Source organism: Scyliorhinus canicula, chromosome 3 (genome assembly GCF_902713615.1).
Source record: "Scyliorhinus canicula chromosome 3, sScyCan1.1, whole genome shotgun sequence".
Classification (NCBI taxonomy): domain Eukaryota; kingdom Metazoa; phylum Chordata; class Chondrichthyes; order Carcharhiniformes; family Scyliorhinidae; genus Scyliorhinus; species Scyliorhinus canicula.
Window position 1 is genome coordinate 151,652,549 of NC_052148.1, and position 19,347 is coordinate 151,671,895.

Here is a 19,347-nt window from a genome sequence, read left to right on the forward strand (position 1 = left end):
TATCCCAAAAGATTGGCTGTGATCCCAGGTCTTAAAAGGGTACCCTGTACAGCATGATCATGAAATGTTTCCAATACACATGCAAGTTCTTTTTAGTAACTCCGAAGGAAATGCTCTAATTTGGTAATATTCTGTTGCAGGTGTGTGTGTCTGTGTGTGTAGCTAGGTGTTGTTGATCTGAGTTTGATCAATTGTCTGGACAAACAGCATCCAATGTAATTGGAGTCTATTTTCTATTGTAGATTATATTAACCATGGATAGCTCGTGGACTTGGCAGGCAAAATTTCTGTTTGGCATCACTGTTTGTTTCAGTGATTGAAACTCTGCAGTGATTGAACGTGGTTCAACCTTCTGGTTTGTGAGCTAGCTGGTTTGGTAAATTTGAGTTGGCCCCCTGATGTTTTCTTTCAATGTTTGCAATACATCAAAAAACACATAGATAAATTTAATCTTAATTTATAACTATTCCAACATTTTGAAAATAAATTTTCTCCAGCCTTCCCCATTCTACTAGTGTAATTTTGGTTGAAATAAAATTAACCACCTGTTATACTTTCTACCTGACCGAACTGCTGATCCAGTCCTGCCAGTTTTCCTCAACCACCAAAGTTGGAGAATCCCCAGGGGGCGGCACGAATCCCACCCCGACGCCGGCTGCCGTATTCTCTGGCGCCGTTTTTCGGGCGAAAGCAGGGATTATGCCACGCCGGTCAGGGGCAGTTGGCAGCGCCACCCCCACCCCCCCGGCAATTCTCCAGGCCCCAGTGGGCCACGAGGCCGTCCGTTTCTGGCCAGTTCTGCTGACGTGGATTGGACATTGTCCCATGCGTCGGGACTTGGCAGGTACGTCAGCCGGTGCGGTCCTCGCGGGGGGATCCGACCCCAGGGAAGGGGGGGGCACGATGGCCTGGCCCGCGATCGGGGCCCACCGATCTGCGGGCGGGCCTGTGCCATGGGGGCACTTCTTCCTTCCACGCCAGCCCCTGTAGAGCTCCGCCATGGCTGGCACGGAGAAGATAACCCCCTGCACATGCGCCAGAATACGCCGGCCAGTCTGCACGTGCGCGAGATCACGCTGGCCCTTCGGCGCATGTGCTAACTCGCGCAGCCCCTTCAGCGCCGGCTGGCGCAGTGCCAACCCCTCCAGCGTCCACCTGGACCCCAGAAGTGCAGAGAATTCCGCACTTTCGGGGGCTAGTGACGCCCAAGTGGTTCGCGCCGGTTTTCCCCCCCGCCAATTTGACTTTGTCCCCGCACAAGAGAATCCTGCCTATTAAGTTTAATAAAAGTGAGTCTATTTCACCTTCCAAGTTATGGGAACACTTAAGGTGGTCATTGGGAGGCGGGGGGAGGGGGGAATAAATTCCTATAAATCGCATTCTGAAAAGGCTGCGAAGGTGGAATGGCAGAGGCTGGTGGATTCCATCCTTGAGAGGGATCATCGGTACTTGCTTACCTCTACCTTGGATGTGTTCTTGATTGTTGATTGTGTTCTTTGTATATTGGAACTTGATGCATCTGTTTTATATTTTATTATGTTATCCTGTTCAACTAAAAAGGATTTCAACAATAATTATTTTTTAAAAGTACTTGATGACATTCTAAATTTTACCATCACAACTTCACGTGTGACCCCTTATTATACTGTTCTGCCTTACCTGAAAGCTTTACTCTGGGTTATCTTTCCACCCTGTTTAGGTATCTTAAATATTATGTGTTTCCTGATGTTGAGGGTGAAGAGCCACATCTTGCCTAATTGGCCCTAATGGTTTACTCTTCTAACCTTGGTGATGACTTTCCTTATTTGCACCACCTTTAAGCTTTAAATGGTATCATGTATTATGCTGATTAGAACCACATAAGACACCTGAGAAGAAACCTCACCAGAGCTTAATCCTGGCAAACTACCAGTGATAAAATGGGAGCACATTAACATTCAAGTGTGCACAAGTTACTGTGTAGAAGTAGAGTGTAATGCTTTTAATGGATATATATGAACATAGAATTGTGAAGAACAAAAAGAAGCTGCCATTTGGCCTGACAAGTCTGTGCCAGCTCTCTGCAAGAGCAACTTGCTTAGATCCATGTCTCGATCCCTTCCATGTACTTCTGTAATATTTTTCTCTAAAGGTGCTCATCCAATTCCCTTTTACAAGCCATGATTGTATATGTTTACATGACACTCTTGGACAGTGAATTCCAAGATTCAACAACTTGCCACATAACAAACGTTTTTCTTATGTTTCAGTGACTTCTTTTGTCAATCAACTTAAATGAGTGTCCTCTGATTCTGAATTCTTCCGGCATTGAAAACAATTTCTCTGTATCTGCTCTATCTAGATCCTTCATGATTTTGAACATCTCTGTCATATATCCTCTGAACCTTTTTTGCTCTAAGGAGAAGAACAACCATGGCTTCTCCCATCTATCCTTGTAACTGAAGATGCTTATCCCTGGAACCATTCATATGGATCAGCCATGTCAGAGGATGGGAATTCTGTGCAGAATAATTCACCACCTGACTCCCCAAAGCCTGTCCCATCTACAAGGCACAAGTGAGGAGTCCCCATCAACACTAAAAAAGCCCAACACCATCCGAGCCAAAGAAACCTGCTTGATTGGCACACCTTCAACATCCATTCCCTCCACCACTGAAACATATTGGCAGCAGAGTATACAATCTGCAAGATACACTACAAGGCTCCTTTATCAGCCCCTTACAAACCTATGGCATTTACCACGGGAAGGACAAGGGCAGCAGATGCATAACAATCTGCAAGTTCCCCTCCAAGCTACACACTATGCTGACTTGGAACTATGTCACCATTCCTTCACTGTAGCTGGGTCAAAATCCTAATTTCCTCCCTAACAGCATTAGATATAAATGTTGCCACAGTCCCAGAGGACATTAGGCTGCTCTCCACTTTGAGAGCTGACTGGTTGTGATTTAATCTGAGCGCCACTATTCCTGAAGCGATGGGCAAAGTTGAGAAGGCAGGCCCTTCATGAATAACCTGCACTGTTGGCGCCAGTCTGCATCATGCACCAGCCGTCCAGCCAACTGAGCTAAATGACCCCCAACTACACCACGGACTGCAGTGATTCAAAAGGTGGCTCACCACCATCACCGTGAGGACAATTGGAGATGTGCAGTGTAAATGCTGACCTAACCAGCACTGCCCACGTCCCGTGAAAGGATAATAAAACTGAATTCTCAAATATTTTCTGCGCTCCCTTAATGCCTTGATATCCTCATTAAAATTTAGTGCTCAGAATTGTAAACAATGCTTCAACTGAGGCAGTGTTTTATCGTAAATTAGCATCATGACCTCTAAAATAAAAGTAAAATGCTGTAGATGGATTGGATTGGATTTGTTTGTTGTCACGTGTACCGAGGTACAGTGAAAAGTATTTTTCTGCAAGCAGATCATTCAGTACATGGAAGAAAAGGGAATTTTAAAAAAATGCAAGAAAATACATGAAAATACATAATAGGGCAACACAAGATATACAATGTAACTACATAAGCACCGGCATCGGATGAAGCATACAGGGTGTAGTGTTAATGAGGTCAGTCAATAAGAGGGTCATTTAGGAGTCTGGTGACAGTGGGGAAGAAGCTGTTTTTGAGTCTGTTCGTGCGTGGTCTCAGACTTCTGTATCTCCTGCCCGGTGGAAGAAGTTGGAAAAATGAGTAAGCCAGGTGGGAGGGATCCTTGATTATGCTGCCCGCTTTCCCCCGGCAGCGGGAGGTGTAGATGGAGTCCATGGATGGGAGGCAGGTTCGTGTTATGGACTGGGCGGTATTCACGACTCTCTGAAGTTCCTTGCGGTCCTGGGCCGAGCAGTTGCCATACCAGGCTGTGATGCAGCCCGATAGGATGCTTTCTATAGTGCATCTGTAAAAGTTGGTAACGGTTAATGTGGACATGCTGAATTTCCTTAGAAACATCAGAAGAGAATCAGGAAACGCGATCTCTTCCTGATATTCTCCACCATTCGCCAGCGACGTCATGAGGTTCACGCCCTCAAAGGGCAGGATCCTCACTTAATTGCATTATAGTAAATATTTTAATATTAATGAACCCCCCCCCACCCACCACATGACTCCTCCCTAAGTATTCATATACCAGCAAGGTTTACTTCATCTTTCACAAATAGGATTCAGTAGAGGAGATCCCTCTGGGTGCAAAGGTAGGTATTGCTAACACCCCTCCCATCACCCGGGAGAGGAACATGCCTGTGCCAGGTGCGGCTCTCATTGGAGCCCTATGGGGTTGCGGGCTGTGAAGGGGGAAACTTGCATGCGCGGGAGGAACGCCGGCGATACCTGCGTGGAAGGGGGGGAGCTGCTCAGTTTTCAGTTCTGATTAGGGTGCCATTTAAAAATGCCACCCTGATCCCGGCCCAGGTGCCGGCTGTATCTGGCCCCAGCCAGCCAGAGTGACGAAGTAAACCCCTTCTCTTTTTTCTCGAAAGAGGCTCGTAATCTGAAGAGAAAACTGGTCTGTGCAACTGGAGAGTACAGACCAGTTTTCAGGCTGAGTCTGACATTTTGAAAACATACGGTAATATGCCACCTGTCCATCTACTTTACTTGCCCAGCCACATTCAACTATTTGTGCACATCTACTTCGGGTCTCTTTGTTCCTACATTCCTTTAGTTTATATTGCCTTTCCTTATTCTTCACTTCACACTTCTCTGCATTAAATGTTACCTGCCACGTATCTGTCCTTTTCACAAACCTGACTATATCCTTTTGAAATCTTATCACAATCCTCATCACAGCTCACAATAATTCAACATTTTTCTCAACCTACAAATTTTGAAATTGTGCCAAATACACCCTAATTTCGATCATTAATATATATCAAGAAAAGCTTGATTATAAATATTGATCATCAAAATACTTGCATCCTTGTAGCCATGCATGACCTTTGTGATGATAAATCTCATAGTGAGGCTCAAACAGTTTATCAATGTTGAACTAAGTCTAAAATCATGAAATGCACTGTGTAAAATGGTGCCGTTTGGTAAACTGGTTTAATTCCTTTCAGTAAGTTTTTTACTGTGTAGAACTTCATCAATAGCTGGTATTGTGGCAGACAATCGTGAACATAAGCTTCCATTACTTTGTAAGATTTCAGAAATGGATAATTGGAAGCAGTTTCAAAGAAGGCAACTCAGGACCACCTTCTCATGGCCAGTTAGGAATGGGCAATGATTGAAAATAAAAAGTGCAGCATATGTTTTCCCCACTAGGATTTCAGTAAAATACAATATAGCATGTCAAGAATGAGAATCGTCCATAGAAACATGACAGAGAGAAACTCGAGAGAACCTTCTGTGTTACTAGTAGGGTGAAGTAAGTAGTGGTGATTGGTTTGGGAAGGGTGGTTTAAGACATTAAAATTAGCAGCACCAAAAGAAGCAGATTGGCATGTGTATTGATGTTCTCTTGCGTATTAATATCAGTAGATTAATTCAGCCTTTGCGATTGTGTTATTTGAATTCAGTAGCATATTGTTTATCAACAACATCCTATATATGCAAATGATGGGAAACATATACCTTCATCAGCAACTAAAATTGGATGAGGGGCCCTCTTGTCTACAGGTCACAGCTTCCTTCAAGTTTCTGTCCTGTCTGGTCTGCCCCCTTGCCATGTAATTTCAACCAAAGGAACATTGTAGCCCACTCTCATATGTTGTTCCAATATGCTTCACTCCTCATCCTCTGACAGATAACTAGCAACTTTCCTTCGAGGTTACTGGGTCCCACTATTGATTTTACATTTCTCTGCAGTATACCTATGTTGCTGAAATGTCTCTGATGTTTAACTCATCAGTGAGCATCTGGCTGAATGTTGAAAGTTGTGAAACAAAATTCCCATTTAATTATCTGAGAAAGGAAAGAGAAGAATGGAGTTTTCTGAAGTCTGCTTGACAGCGTGGTGTTGGGGTGGCGGGAGGAGGGTTAAAAGTCAGGGAATTCCAGATTGTGTTACTGAGGCTAAGATGTATAGTGTTCATCGTTGAAGACAATAGCATCCGTCTCTGAGTTCACTGAATCTCCCAAGTCCCAGAAAGGTGTTAAAAGTATTGAGTTGTAAACATTTGTGCTCTAAACTGTCCATTTACTTTTAAGATGAAAGAGAGTTGGGGTAAAGAATAGCTAAATCAGTATTTCTACCTGAACCAGGGTAATAATGTTGTTCGTTCTAGGTGAGTGTGCTTTACACTCAATTTGGCTCTGTTTCATTCCTTAGCTCTAGAGTCTCCAGGTATCGTTAAGATACCGCCACAAATTTCAAGTTCAAGTTCAGACCAATAACTCCATACACCAGTTAGTAAGTTCAAACAAGACACATTTATTATAATACAGTTATCTACTAATTATGCATATAAAACTACAAGACTAGGCTAATCCTACCACTAACAGGCCAATACTTTTCTGGAATAAGGGAACTGCCGGATCAGGGAACAACGGCCTCTAGCTTTGTCCTGGATCTGCAGGCTTCCAGTCGGTGTGGACTAAAGGGGTCAGGAGTGTCTACTCTCGTAGCGTGCGTTGTATGACACTTACTTGATGGCGGCTGCTGACCAGGCCTCCCCTTCTCAAGGTCTTCTGCTGCAACGGTGGTCAAGGAGAGCGCTGGCTAAGAGGAGCTGGTCAAGAGAGCGAGCTGGGGTCGGGGTCTCTGTCTTATACCTCTCCCAGGGTCTCGCGCCCACCTGGGCGGACCCTCTATACACTCGCAATCGATTGGGTCTCTTCCCAATCGATTGATTTGAATTTCCCCAATAACGGGGCAGTCCCTCGATCACTGGGCGGTTCTTGGGGCTTATTGTTTTGGACTTCTCTTGGCGCCAAGAAGTCTGGCCTTCTATTCAATGTAGCGATTTGAGTTAACTTGTTTCCATTGTACCTGGGAATCACCGGGTATCGCCTCATTAGTATGCTAACTTGTTTTCTTTCACAGTGCTGTGATTTCTGCAGCAGTCAGAATACACAAATGCTTTTGCAAGCTGCTTGCTTTTGCAACATGTCCATTTTCCCTGCATTCTTTGTAATCTTCCATTTTGTGTTGGGCAGTGGCCACCCCAGGTGGCTACATAATTTCATGTTAGTGGAATAGACATATCCTGTAGCCATTGTAGGGTTCTCGAAGATTCTTCCTGGCATGGCCAGAGAGGAAGAATCATTCAAACAGGCTTTACTGCTAGTAGTGGGATTTAGAAAATTCTCTAAAAACTAAGGGAGCATCTGGACGTGGTCACTCATTGGGGGGGGGGGGGGGGAGCAGAAATGTAATTCCATGGAGAGTGTGGTGTGTGATAATTACAAAAGGGAATCCTTTCTCTAGATTAAAGTACAAGTTGCCCACAAGAAGAAAATACTGTGTTTAGTTATTCATTACAGTAAGAATCATAAAATTTGAAATCTTGTTATACTATCCTTTTCAACTATTAACTGGAAGTTCAAATTTATTTTTGAGCATTGTTGGTCTTTTCGGGCATCGTAACAAGGAGAAGAGTAGATGAACATGGGCTGGTTGAAATGGTGAAGAGTGGAGAAAATATTTGAGAAAGTCGATTTGAAGGTTCCAGTTTTGGTGAATAGCTGCCTTGTAATTTCATGGGACAGTTTTATATTTGAGTGGAATTCTAGGTGGATGATCGCCCATAAACTGGTTAAATTATACACTAGCATATGCAGTGAATAGGTTCACTGTGCTATAGAGAGAAGCATATTTAATACATAATGTAAATGAATAGTAAAACATAAACTCATCATTATTGTATACCCCAGTGCAATGACAAGAGTTCCAGATTCTAAATTTCTATAGTTCCTCACCTGTTGATCTTTTAAAATTGTAGGTTGGGATAATTCTACACTATTCTACCCTCGCCACCATCCTGTGGGTTGGCGTCACAGCACGAAATATTTTCAAACAGTTGACAAGGAAAGCAAAGAGATGCCAAGACCCTGAAGAGCCCCCACCCCCACCTCGGCCAATGCTCAGGTGAGAATGTTTGTTCGTGTTTCACAAGCTATGATGTACAATTTGTTTCAGAATTTTGTACTTGATCGTACAGATGTTTGAAGATTTTTTTTAACCCAAGAGTCCTTTTCTAGGGGCTGCTTTCATTGTTGGATGATGCATTAACTTTGCACTTTAGTTTATTAATTTCAGAAGAAAATGTTTTTAGAATTCACCTTATGATCTTACTTTGACGATTAAGTAATGCTGCTTTCAAAGAAAATCATTTGATATGAGATATGTGTGTGTATGCATGTGAATAGGTTAAATCTTGATTCTACATCATCAAAAAAACATGTTATTCGAACAGTTTGAAAGCTATTTGAAAAGACATTAAGGTAAAATTGTAAAGGAAAATAAAATGGTAAAATGGATTTACAATCATTTGATAATTAACGATTTGAAGAAAATATGGAAAGTAACAAAACCTCATGCAGGGTGCGAGGAATAAAGAGAAAATAATCTTTTTAAATATGCTGTTACGTATTTTTATAGGAATGGGCCTTGCAATAAAAAGGTCCGGGGTGGAATTCTCCGCTCCTCACGCCGGGTGGGAGAATTGGGGGCCACCGTGAAAAACGGCGGCCCGCGATTCTCCGAGCGGCGTGTTGCAAAACGCGACACGCCATTTTGGGGGTGGGGGGGGGGGGGGGGGGAGAATCGCTGGGGGTGCGGGAGGTCCGCTCTCGCACCTCCCGAGATTCTCCCACCCCGCCCCAAAATGGAGTGTCGTGTTTTGCGACACGCCGCTCGGAGAATCGCGGGCCACCGTTTTTCACGGTGGCCCCCGATTCTCCCACCCGGATGGTCCGAGCGGCTTGCGGTTCGCGACCGTTTCACAATGGCGGCGGCAACCACACCTGGTCGCTGCCATCGTGAACATGGCGTGAGATGCCCGTTTGGGGCTTGTGGAGGGCCTAGAGGGGACTGAGCACCACGACCGTGCTTGGGAGATGACTGGTCCGCAATCGGTGCCCACCGATCGTCGGGCCGGCGTCTCAATGGGGCGCACTCTTTCCCCTCCGCCGCCCTGCAAGATCAAGCCGCCACATCTTGCGGGGCGGCGGAGGGGAAGGCAGCAACCGCGCATGCGCGGGTTGGCACCGGCCAACCTGTGCATGCGCGGCTGACGTCATTAGGTGCGTCGGCCGCGTCATTCTCGGCGCGCCGGGCCTTGACGCCAGCGACAAGGCCCCGCGGCCTAGTTTCCCGGCACGGCCCTCCTAGCTCCCCGGTGGGGGGTGAATAGGGGGCCAGGAGAGGCCTCCGACGACGTTGTGAACCTCTCCGGGTTTCACGACGCCGTCGGGCCTTTGGGAGAATTCCGCCCCCCCAAGTACTAAGGAGTCCACCAACTTCAAAATATCACACATTAATGAAGTAGGACAATGTTTGTTCATTAAATGTAAAGATTTTGATTTCTTAATCAATGTCTAGACCTCATGGAACATTAAAAAAAATAATTTGTAGCCATTGTTTGTTGTTCCAATATTTTTCCCGACTTACCAATCTAATCACAGGAGGTGTGCATGATTTTAAATTCAATACGGTGCGGAGCTTTTAAAACTTTTTTTTGTCATGATCGTGTGTAATATTTTAAAAGTAAAGTTACTAAAATTTGAAGGCTGTAAACTGGAGCCAATATTTAAGCTATATGCAACTTCCAAAATTACTGTATTTCCATTATTCTTCCAAAAAGTACAATTGAATATATTAAATATGCATAATTTTATATTACACATCCAAGTTTACGTTCCTTGAGTATTAACAACATCTCCAACAACACCGATATATATTTTGTTGTGTATTTGACACCTAAGTTCCTAAGCACCTAAGTTTGACACCTCTAGTTCCTCTCACTCGCTGAGTCACTTACTTGAATGAACCAGTAGAATGTTGTATTCAGAAAAGTCATTCCTTCTGGACAGCCCACCAGAATCAATTGAAAGCTGCGTAAATATGAAAATTAAAATCATATGCTGGTTTAAGACCTGATTGTAATTTTCTGGTACAGTTTTGCAGAGCGTGCAGTCTTTGCTCCAGACATTTGAGGAGCCGAACCAACTGCTTTTTGAAAATAATTCTGAAAAATAAAACTTAAATGAAAAAACTCCTGGTGGTCAGCCAAACTTGTCCAAGCATTGTTTTTTGGTGGATCCAAATGGAGCAGGTGTGCTAGCCCGTTCCAGGTCTTCCTATCCTAGGTGACAGGTTGGCCCAGTGTAGTACTGATAATTTCCTGCCCTCGCAAAGCCTTGTGCTGCAGCTTCTGCAATTTCTTAGTGGTATGTTAACGAGGCCCAAGTCGCATAATGTTTCTGGACACATGGCTGTGGCCTAGTCATGCTACCAGCCTTCTAGTCAGAAGTCAAAGATCATCTCTTGTGATGCCCTTAAACTGGTTGTGAAAACAGGTTCAGACTTTCCTTCTGTTAATAAGTGCAGTATGATTAAGTTAATCAGTGGGAAATATTTGAGAAGGAAACACGTAATTTATAGTGAAATACTAAATGCAAGTTGGATAAGCTAGCCAAAGGTAATGAGGGGCTGTAACATTACAATAAACCTAAAAAGAAACTTAATATGCTGAAAATGTCGAGCACTTTCATCAGCTCCTGGAAAGGAACGAAGAAAAAAAATTTGAATCTTCTTCAATTCTACCTTATGTTTCAGGAATTACCTATTTACATTTCCAATCTCCAGTATTTCCTTTTTATCTCTGCAGACAATAATCTGACTGGTTACCGAATAGTATAATAGTGCAGATTCTAATTATTTTGATGCTAAAATAGTCATTTAAGAATTAGAATAATCTGTACTTGTGGAACAAGGTCTATTAAAACTAAGGTTCAGTAACATAAGATGGATATTAAAAGTTCAATAAATAATTCAAGAGAAACTTTTTCACCTGGAGGATGGTTAAAATTTGGAACTCTACATCCCAAGTAAGTGATTGAGGTGAAAAGTATTGAGACATATAAGGGAAGCTGGATAAACACAAAGAAAATTATGTAAGATTGTGATAGAATAAGATGAAGAGGGATCAGAGAAGGCGTGTATTAAACATAAATGCCTGCAAGGACCTACTGGGACATCTATCTTGCTTCTGTGCTTTATATTCTATGTAATTGTATACACACTGAACTGTGTTAAAATATGTAACCTCCCTTTCCACTGTTCATCAGTCAATTGTTAAGCAACATGCTACCTACACATTGATCTCCCAAGTTGGCTGAAAAGTTAATTAATGTGTGTTCATCAATGTTCCTCCTAACTTCTATTTGCTGTGTGTGGCCAATATGATGCAAGCATGTCCCCTTTAAGATAGATGTACAGCTGTGTGTTGGCACATTTTAAAGGGAATGTTCCTTGTGTGTGTTGTATTTGTTTCCTGCATAGCACATTCCCCAATTGCTACAATGACTACAAATCTACAAAAGCTTAAAGGGAACATTGATGTCCATTACTCATTTAATTATCCAAGATCGGAGAATTTCATTATATGTTCAGCAATAATTAAAATGTTACATTGTGTGATAAAGTTGTGTCATAGCTAAAATCAATGGGTAAGTACTATATTGGATGGATTTCATGTATTGTACCACTGACGAGTTTAAAAGATCTTGCCTGTCGGAAACAGTTACGTTTGAAAAACAGACTTGCAGTTGTTTAGCACCTTTCCTCCTGATCATGTCTTTTCAGGTTCTACCTCATTGGTGGAGGAATTCCTATCATAGTATGTGGTATTACAGCAGCAGCTAATATAAAAAATTATGGAAGTAAAGTAAATGCACCATAGTAAGTACTCTGTTCATTTTTTAGATTGTTTTCAGTAGGTGATGTTGGGCAGTGTTCAAGCTGGAGTTGGGAAGGGGGTGAAACAATTCCTGAAAGGTTGTGGATTGATAAATGCTGTGTCAAACAGAGCGTTTGTAACAGGAATCTGTTTGGGGATCAATCTAATACTTGCTATTATTTTGCAACCTACTTTTTACTTCTGAAGAATCTTTTGGCATGTTTGACAAACTTATTAGTTATGACTTTAAAACTAAAGCCTAGGTGTGTAGAGTCCCAAAACTGTGTATTTTGATTCTGATATCTTAGATATTGTACTGTTGTCATTGTTACCGGACTAGCAGCTCCAGAGGAATTAATTTAAGTTCCATTATGCCATGCTTAAAATGGAACTTGGTTCATCTGGATTTGTGGCCCAGAAAGGTGACCATGAATGCTGCTGTTCTGTCTAAACCCAACTGATTTCCAAGGGAAGGGAATCTGCTATCTTTGCCCATTTTGCCACACACATTAATCCACAATATAAAGTTGATTTAACATGACCGGATGGCAATAATAAATTCACTCATGCAACTGTAAATATAATGTTTTTTTCTAAAATGTTTTTATTAAGGCATATTATATATTATATATATATATATATATACACACACACGCACCCATCAGATATAACCAAAAAGAGAACCAGCGGGAAATGTTATAACAAATAAATAACGAACAGCCCCGCGCCCCACCCACCCACCCATTGTTACTCTCCACCTACACAGCCTCCTTTTTTAAAACACTGTATATATAAATAAAGAGGTTCATAAATTGCATGATAAATAATACTGACAATGGAATTTTTTTGTATATTGGTGAGGCTTCAACATTGAAATTAACTTCTTGCTCTCAAAAATCAACCTTTTTTCAGTAACTCAATTTCTGCACTTACTGCTGCAATCTGGTTGTGCTGCTTACAGCCGAGTATCAGTGGTTGAAATGTATATAATTAAAACTCCACCTATTGGTCACTCGGGATTGTATCAGATCCTGCAACTGATTTATGTTTTGGTTTGCATATTATAAATTGGCCCTGAAATCATGCTTGATGCTGAAATAGATCCACACCTGTCTCAATTCATCTGTTGCTGAAGCTCTCATCCATACCCTCGTTACCTCTGGATTTGACTATTCCACTCTATGAAAAACTGGCCTCCCACATTCTGGCCTCAAACTTAAAGCCATCCAAACAGCATGGTGGGTGTACCTACAGCTCAGAGACTGCAGCGGTTCAAGAAGGCAACTCGGTTGAAGGGCAACTGGGAATGGGCAATAAATGCTAGCTGAAACAGTGATGTCCACATCCCATAAATGGAATATTTTTTTTAAAACTCTGCTGGCCTGTCCTAACTCTGACTAAGTTCCATTTACCCACCACATGTTTCTCTTACACCTACAGTGGCTCCCAGTTAAGCAGCATGTTGATTCTAAAATGCTCATCCTTGTTTTCAGATCCCTCCATAGCTATGACCCCCCGACCTCACCTTTATTTCTCTGCAGTCTTACAAATCTGCGAAATCTGTGCTTTGGCACTTCTGGCTTCTTGTATATCCCTGATCGTAATCATTCAACTATTGGTAGCCTTGCCTTCAGCTCCTAAGGGCCTAAGCTCTGGGGTAACCTCCCTAAATCTCTTTGCTTGCCACCCTCTCTTTCCTCCTTCAAAATATTCCCTAACACCTACCTCTTTTCTGCCAACATCTTATGTGGCTTGGTGTTTTGTTTGAAAACACTTCCGTGAAGCGCCTTGCAATGTTTTATTAAGCTAAGAATGCCATATAAATACAAGCTATTACTCAACAATCAGATTTTACTGGAGTTAGCTCTTGCCCTAAAGTGAAGAGTAGGGACAGAGAAGCTCTGTGAAAATTTTGTTTAAACACATTTTAAAGAAAAATGTTTTGGAAGATATAATAGTTAATGCAGGTACAGTGTCTCAAACTGACAAACTTGGGGCTGAATCCAGGCCAGATTTCTGATCTTCCTGGTTTTTAGGTTTGGGCAGCTTGGCGAGGTCAGGTTGGGCAGATTGGGACGGGTTGAGTCAGGTCAGGTCATGGATCACTCAGACCATTCAGGGAGCAGGAACAGACCAGTGTGCGAAGTCGATACCTAGTGTGACACCGCCATGCTAATGCAGTAAGTTATTCTACAAATTTAATAAGAATTCAAATTCGTGCTTGGCCATTTGTTAAAATGATTTCGGACATCTGATTTTTGGATAGCCAGATTTCAGATACTGTGTACCTGTATTACATCGAAAAAAGATGGACAAAATGATCAATGGAAAAACAGGATTTTTTTTTAATATAGTGATTAATTTTAGAGTAATCAAGCGACTGCTGACATCTGATTAGCTTTATTATTGGAATATCAACATTTGCTTTAATCTTGTGTATCCACTATCAATTTAGAACTAATATATGCAGTTCAGGAAGGTCCCATGTTCTGTCCTCAGTACAAACAGGGGCTGTTTATTTTTAAACCAGACTGACAGTGTGATAATTTATCGCCACCTGTCTGACTTTTGGGAGTAATATCAACCAAGAATTTCAGTATCCCATCATGACTGTTGCAGCAACAGCAACTCTTACTCAAAGTATGTCTTTAAAAAAAATGTTTAACTCTCAAAATACATCAGTTGCATGAAGAAAAGTTCATATCACACCAAAGATTAACAGGGGTTACGAAACCTTTGGTCACAGAATTTGTTCAGGGGAGGGATTAAAAGGAAAACAGTGAGGTGAAGCAGCAAAGTAGTTTACTGAGATAATTCCAGGGAAAATTGGACGTAGGCACCTGAAGATCCAATCCCTGATAGTGAGGTGAAGTGGAAGAAGATGCACGAGACGAGTTGAAACAAATTAAGCAATTACGGTAATTGGGTGGGAGGCAGTTACTGAGATAGGAGTGGGGTTGAGGGATGGTTTAGAAATGAGGATTCAAATTTTAGTTGAGATATTGGGGGATTGGAGCCATTGTAGGCCAGCAAGGAATTAGTTGGGTGCAACTGGAGTTCATGTGTAATTCATTACAAGCCACGGAGCTTTGAAAGAGCTGGTATTTATGAATAATAGAGTTTGAGGCCAGAAAAGAGTCCATTTAGTTCATAGGATTTGAAAGCATGTATGAGTGTTTTAGTGCAGTATGACATACAAAGAGTGTCCATGTAAAAAATTGAGAGAGGCTCTGAAATTGCTGCCAGCACACTATATGGGCTTTTAAAAAAACTATTTCCTGTACTGCGACGTATCTAAATATACTTCAGATTTTTTACAAGGCGAACTTGCATCATCTAGTGGTGGTAAAGGTACACTGCACAGATCATAATAATTTCATGACCTGAATTTTTTGAATAGCATAGTCTTGCATCCTGCCATCTGAAGAGTCGGCGAGGAACACATCGCCGCCGACTTCACGAGTGCCTCTCAGCCATTTCACACTCAAATGAACTTTAAGTAGCTGTAAATGGAACTTCTATCCCTCACTTGGGAGCAAGTCCCGCTTTCAATGCTGATAGCCAATCTCATTGGCCAGCAGCGCTCCGTCCCTGCAGTAACATCGCTGCAGAAGAAGAAATACAGGAGTACATCGGAGCCGAAGTCTGGGCATTGGAGGCTCACGGAAGGTCAAGGGGTCCCAGAGCAGAGAGAGTGGGGAAGCCCTGTGGGGAGTGAAGGGAGCAATGATAGTCTCGGGCAAGAGGCCAGGAATCATCAGACCACCCGAGATATAACTTTTTTGGCATACCCCATAGAAGTTTAATCTTCCGGTTCGCCTAAAAATTGAGGCTGGGCAGGAAATGGCCCTTAGTGACCAATAATTGCCACTAAAAAGCTTCAACTGGGTTATGGGCGGTCTTCCTGTCCGAGGCCTTGCCAGCCCCAGCATAAAATCGACCTGTGGTCTGGGTGGGCAGGAACCGGGATGGTATTCCATCTATTCAATTTCATGCCGCCCCGCCCCCCCCCCCCCCTTCGGCTTCAACCTACTGCCTAAAATCCCACTGGTGGGGGAGCATAGAATTCTGGCCCATGGTGCACATGGTAAATTTTCATATGGCCAGTGCACAACACTAGCATTGTGGATTAAACACCCATTACAGAAACCACCCAATTTTCTTTGCCCACTTATTTCAACAGAAATGAAAATTGGGCCATATTTCTAAAATCCACAACGGGGGAATACTTCAAATGCAAAATCCGAAATTAGACAGAGGCTATTCTTTTTCATTCTCTCTGTTTTTCCATCTCTATTAAATCTGTTCTAATGATGCTACCTTCCACACTATATCATAGACCCTCCCTACTTTCTCTGCCCCTGTACTTGCCTGAAGCCTGCTACACCTTCAACTTCTCCTTTTCTGACAAAAAGGCATCAACTTGAAACATTAACTCTGTTTCCTCCTCCATAGCTGCTGTCTGACATGCTAATTATTTTCCATATTTTTTTTTTACTTTTGCCAATCTACAACACCAGTTTTAGGCAGAGAAATGCATTTAGAATCTGCGTGCACATTTTCAGCATTAAACATTTACAGAAAGAGCCAACCTGTTTGAGGGCTTAACGAGGATTATTCTATTGCCTTGCAGTAAAAGTTGTAATTGTTTTAATGTTCTATGACAATTTGTTATTTATTTTGTCAGATCGACATTTTAAATCTGAAAAGTAGATATGATATTTTTGAAGAATGCAAGCAAAAATTAAATATTAAAAGATAAAGTGTTGGATAATCCAGTGTAAACATGATCATCCTCATTCTTTGAATTAAATAATATCTCTGTAACATCTTAAGTAACATCGAGTGCTGTTGGAGCAATTACAAGCTGGATGTTTGGTGGAATGCAGTTGTTGTCTCATTGTCTCTCTTCTTACTGAAGGAGATGAGGTTATAACCAGAGGGGGAATCAACGTCATGCACTTTATTGCAACATTTAAACCAGATTGATTTTATAGACTGGTAGACCCTGACTGGCATATATGTTTCCATGGGAATTTCTCTCCTCTTCCTGCTCCATATATGCTGGGTCAAAATATTGGAACTCCCTCCCTAAGAGCATGGTGGGTGTACCTACACAATATGTTCTTCAGCATGGATGGCTTGGGAACCTTCTCTAGGACAATTCGGGATGGGCGATAAATGCTGTCCTAGCTTGTGACACCCACGTCCCCTGAAAATCACCCCAGATCCATAATGGCTGAAGGCTCTCCAACCCCTTCAGGATTATTTTCATATACAAGATTTGGATTTATTGTGTGTGGGGGTGGGGAGGGGAGACCTCGATCAGATAAGTGACCTACTTTTTAAAAATACTAAACTGCATTTTCAGAAAATCTGGCATGAGACAAACCAAAATACGATTTCACTGACTTTGTTTTAAAATAATGGATTTTTCCACTTTGAAAATCTTAAAACGAAGAGGTTGTTCTTTTTTGCACTGCGTTGTTTTGTGAATTAATCCAAATCCTTTTACTAAATTGGGATGAATATTTGAATTCAATTGCTTGGGATTCCTAACATAATATTTCATGTTTGTGTCTTGCAGCTGTTGGATGGCTTGGGAACCAAGTTTAGGGGCATTTTATGGACCTGTGGGCTTTATCATCTTCGTAAACTGCATTTATTTCCTAAGCATATTTGTGCAGCTTAAACAGCACCCAGAGCGAAAATATGAACTAAAGGAAGCAGCAGAAGAGCATCAGCGTTTGGCAAGCACAGACCATGGAGAGGGTCATGTCAATGATTCAAATTCAACATCACAGGCAAATTGTTCTGTAGTCTCCTCCTCTGCACTGGAGAATGAGCACACATTCCAAGCACAACTGCTTGGTGCATGTTTGTCGTTGTTTATGTATATTGCCCTGTGGGTATCGGGTGCACTGGCAGTTTCCCAGTACTATCCTATGGACCTTATTTTTAGCTGTCTGTTTGGAGCCACAGCTTTGAGCCTGGCTGCATTTCTTATACTTCACCATTGTATTGGCAGAGAAGATGTGCGACTATGTTGGATGACGACATGTTGTCCAGGGAGGAGTACTTACTCCATGCAAGTTAATGTTCAGCCTATGGATTCCAGTCATGCCAATCGAGAAACCCCAAAACTCACCAACAGTAGTGCAGAGTCCTCCTGTACAAATAAGTCTGCATCCAGCAATAACAAACTATTCTCAGGATGTAAGCTGACTAATCTACATGCTGCAGCAGTACAGAACCAGATTGCTCCTTTGGCAAGTAACATATCAACGCAGCTTGACAACAGTCTTACAGAACATTCAATGGACAATGAACTAAAGATGCATGTGGCTCCTGTAGAAGTGCCATACCGTTCTAATGGACAAGTAAACAGGCATCATAAAAATCGGACTAGGGCACACCAAGCTCATCGACACAGCAGGCTGACTGTGTTACGAGAGTATGCATATGATGTGCCTACAAGCGTAGAAGGAAGTGTGCACAATAGCCAGCCAAGGAGTAGACACAGTAACCATGAGAGTCATCATAGCAGTAGGAGGTCTCGCTCTGCTTTTCGAGAACGCCATCAAAGTCACAGCCAACCTGATAGTAGTGATGTCAGTTACACACCGGCACAATGCAATCAAAATGTAGTAAAGGATGGAGCCAGTAGCAGTAAAGACAGCCTGCAACAGCCCATAGTGGTCGAACTTGAGAACCATAAATCATATGGCCTTAACTTGGCTAGTCAAAATGGACTGCTGAAAGGCAGTGGCCTCGATGTTCCTTTGCTGAATGCAGACAGCACTGGAAACATCAGAACTGGATTTTGGAGAAACGAAACTACTGTGTAGTTTGCAAAAATATAAATTTTAAAAATAAAACTGTGACATGCATTCCTTTTCAGTTAAAGTTATTGTAAAAATGTTTACAAAATTCATTTACATTGTGCAACAAAACTGAAGGTTCAATCTAATATCTGATAAGTGAAGCTTTAATTTGCTTGTATCATTTTATACCTTTTAAACAACCCAAATTTCTCCGTCAATTGTGTGAAGACACTGAGAGCAGTTTCTACTTTCGTAGCATTTAGTCCTGTTTTGTTACAGTGCTGGATGTCCTTGAACTTATACAAAAATTGCATGAAAAATGGAGTTCAGTATTGGTCATATCTTGGTCTGGTTATGTAATTTTCTACATAATAAAAGGTTTGCCTTGTGACAAGTAGAAGAGTTAAAGCGTGATTGAGAAAGTGAAATTGATTCAGCATTTATTTAATAGCTTTGCCCACAATTTATAACATTACAGATGCATTTTGCCAAACCTAGCTCTTCAGTGTTTTATGTTTAGCTTTTGCCTTTTACCTGATGGATTTTGTAGGTGAATGCATGTATGGTGTGATCCCAAGGCATAGACCAGAAAGATCACAGGTTAGTGATCAGATAGCTGAGCTCAGCTAATCCAGAAGTGATGACACAAATTCATTTAAATGCCCTCTGAGCATGAAGGAA

General features: G+C 42.0%; 1 protein-coding gene across 1 annotated transcript in view; it reads left to right on the forward strand.

Moving 5' to 3' along the window:
* adgra3 (adhesion G protein-coupled receptor A3) overlaps window positions 1–19,061 on the forward strand; it is a 200,285-nt gene extending 181,224 nt beyond the window's left edge. The window contains exons 17-19 of the mRNA XM_038791486.1: window positions 7,883–8,028; window positions 11,749–11,844; window positions 17,430–19,061. Coding sequence (XP_038647414.1) covers window positions 7,883–8,028; window positions 11,749–11,844; window positions 17,430–18,690 — 1,503 coding nt within the window. The 3' untranslated portion in view covers window positions 18,691–19,061. The remainder of the gene's footprint in view (window positions 1–7,882; window positions 8,029–11,748; window positions 11,845–17,429) is intronic.
* The last annotated feature ends 286 nt before the right edge of the window (window positions 19,062–19,347 follow it).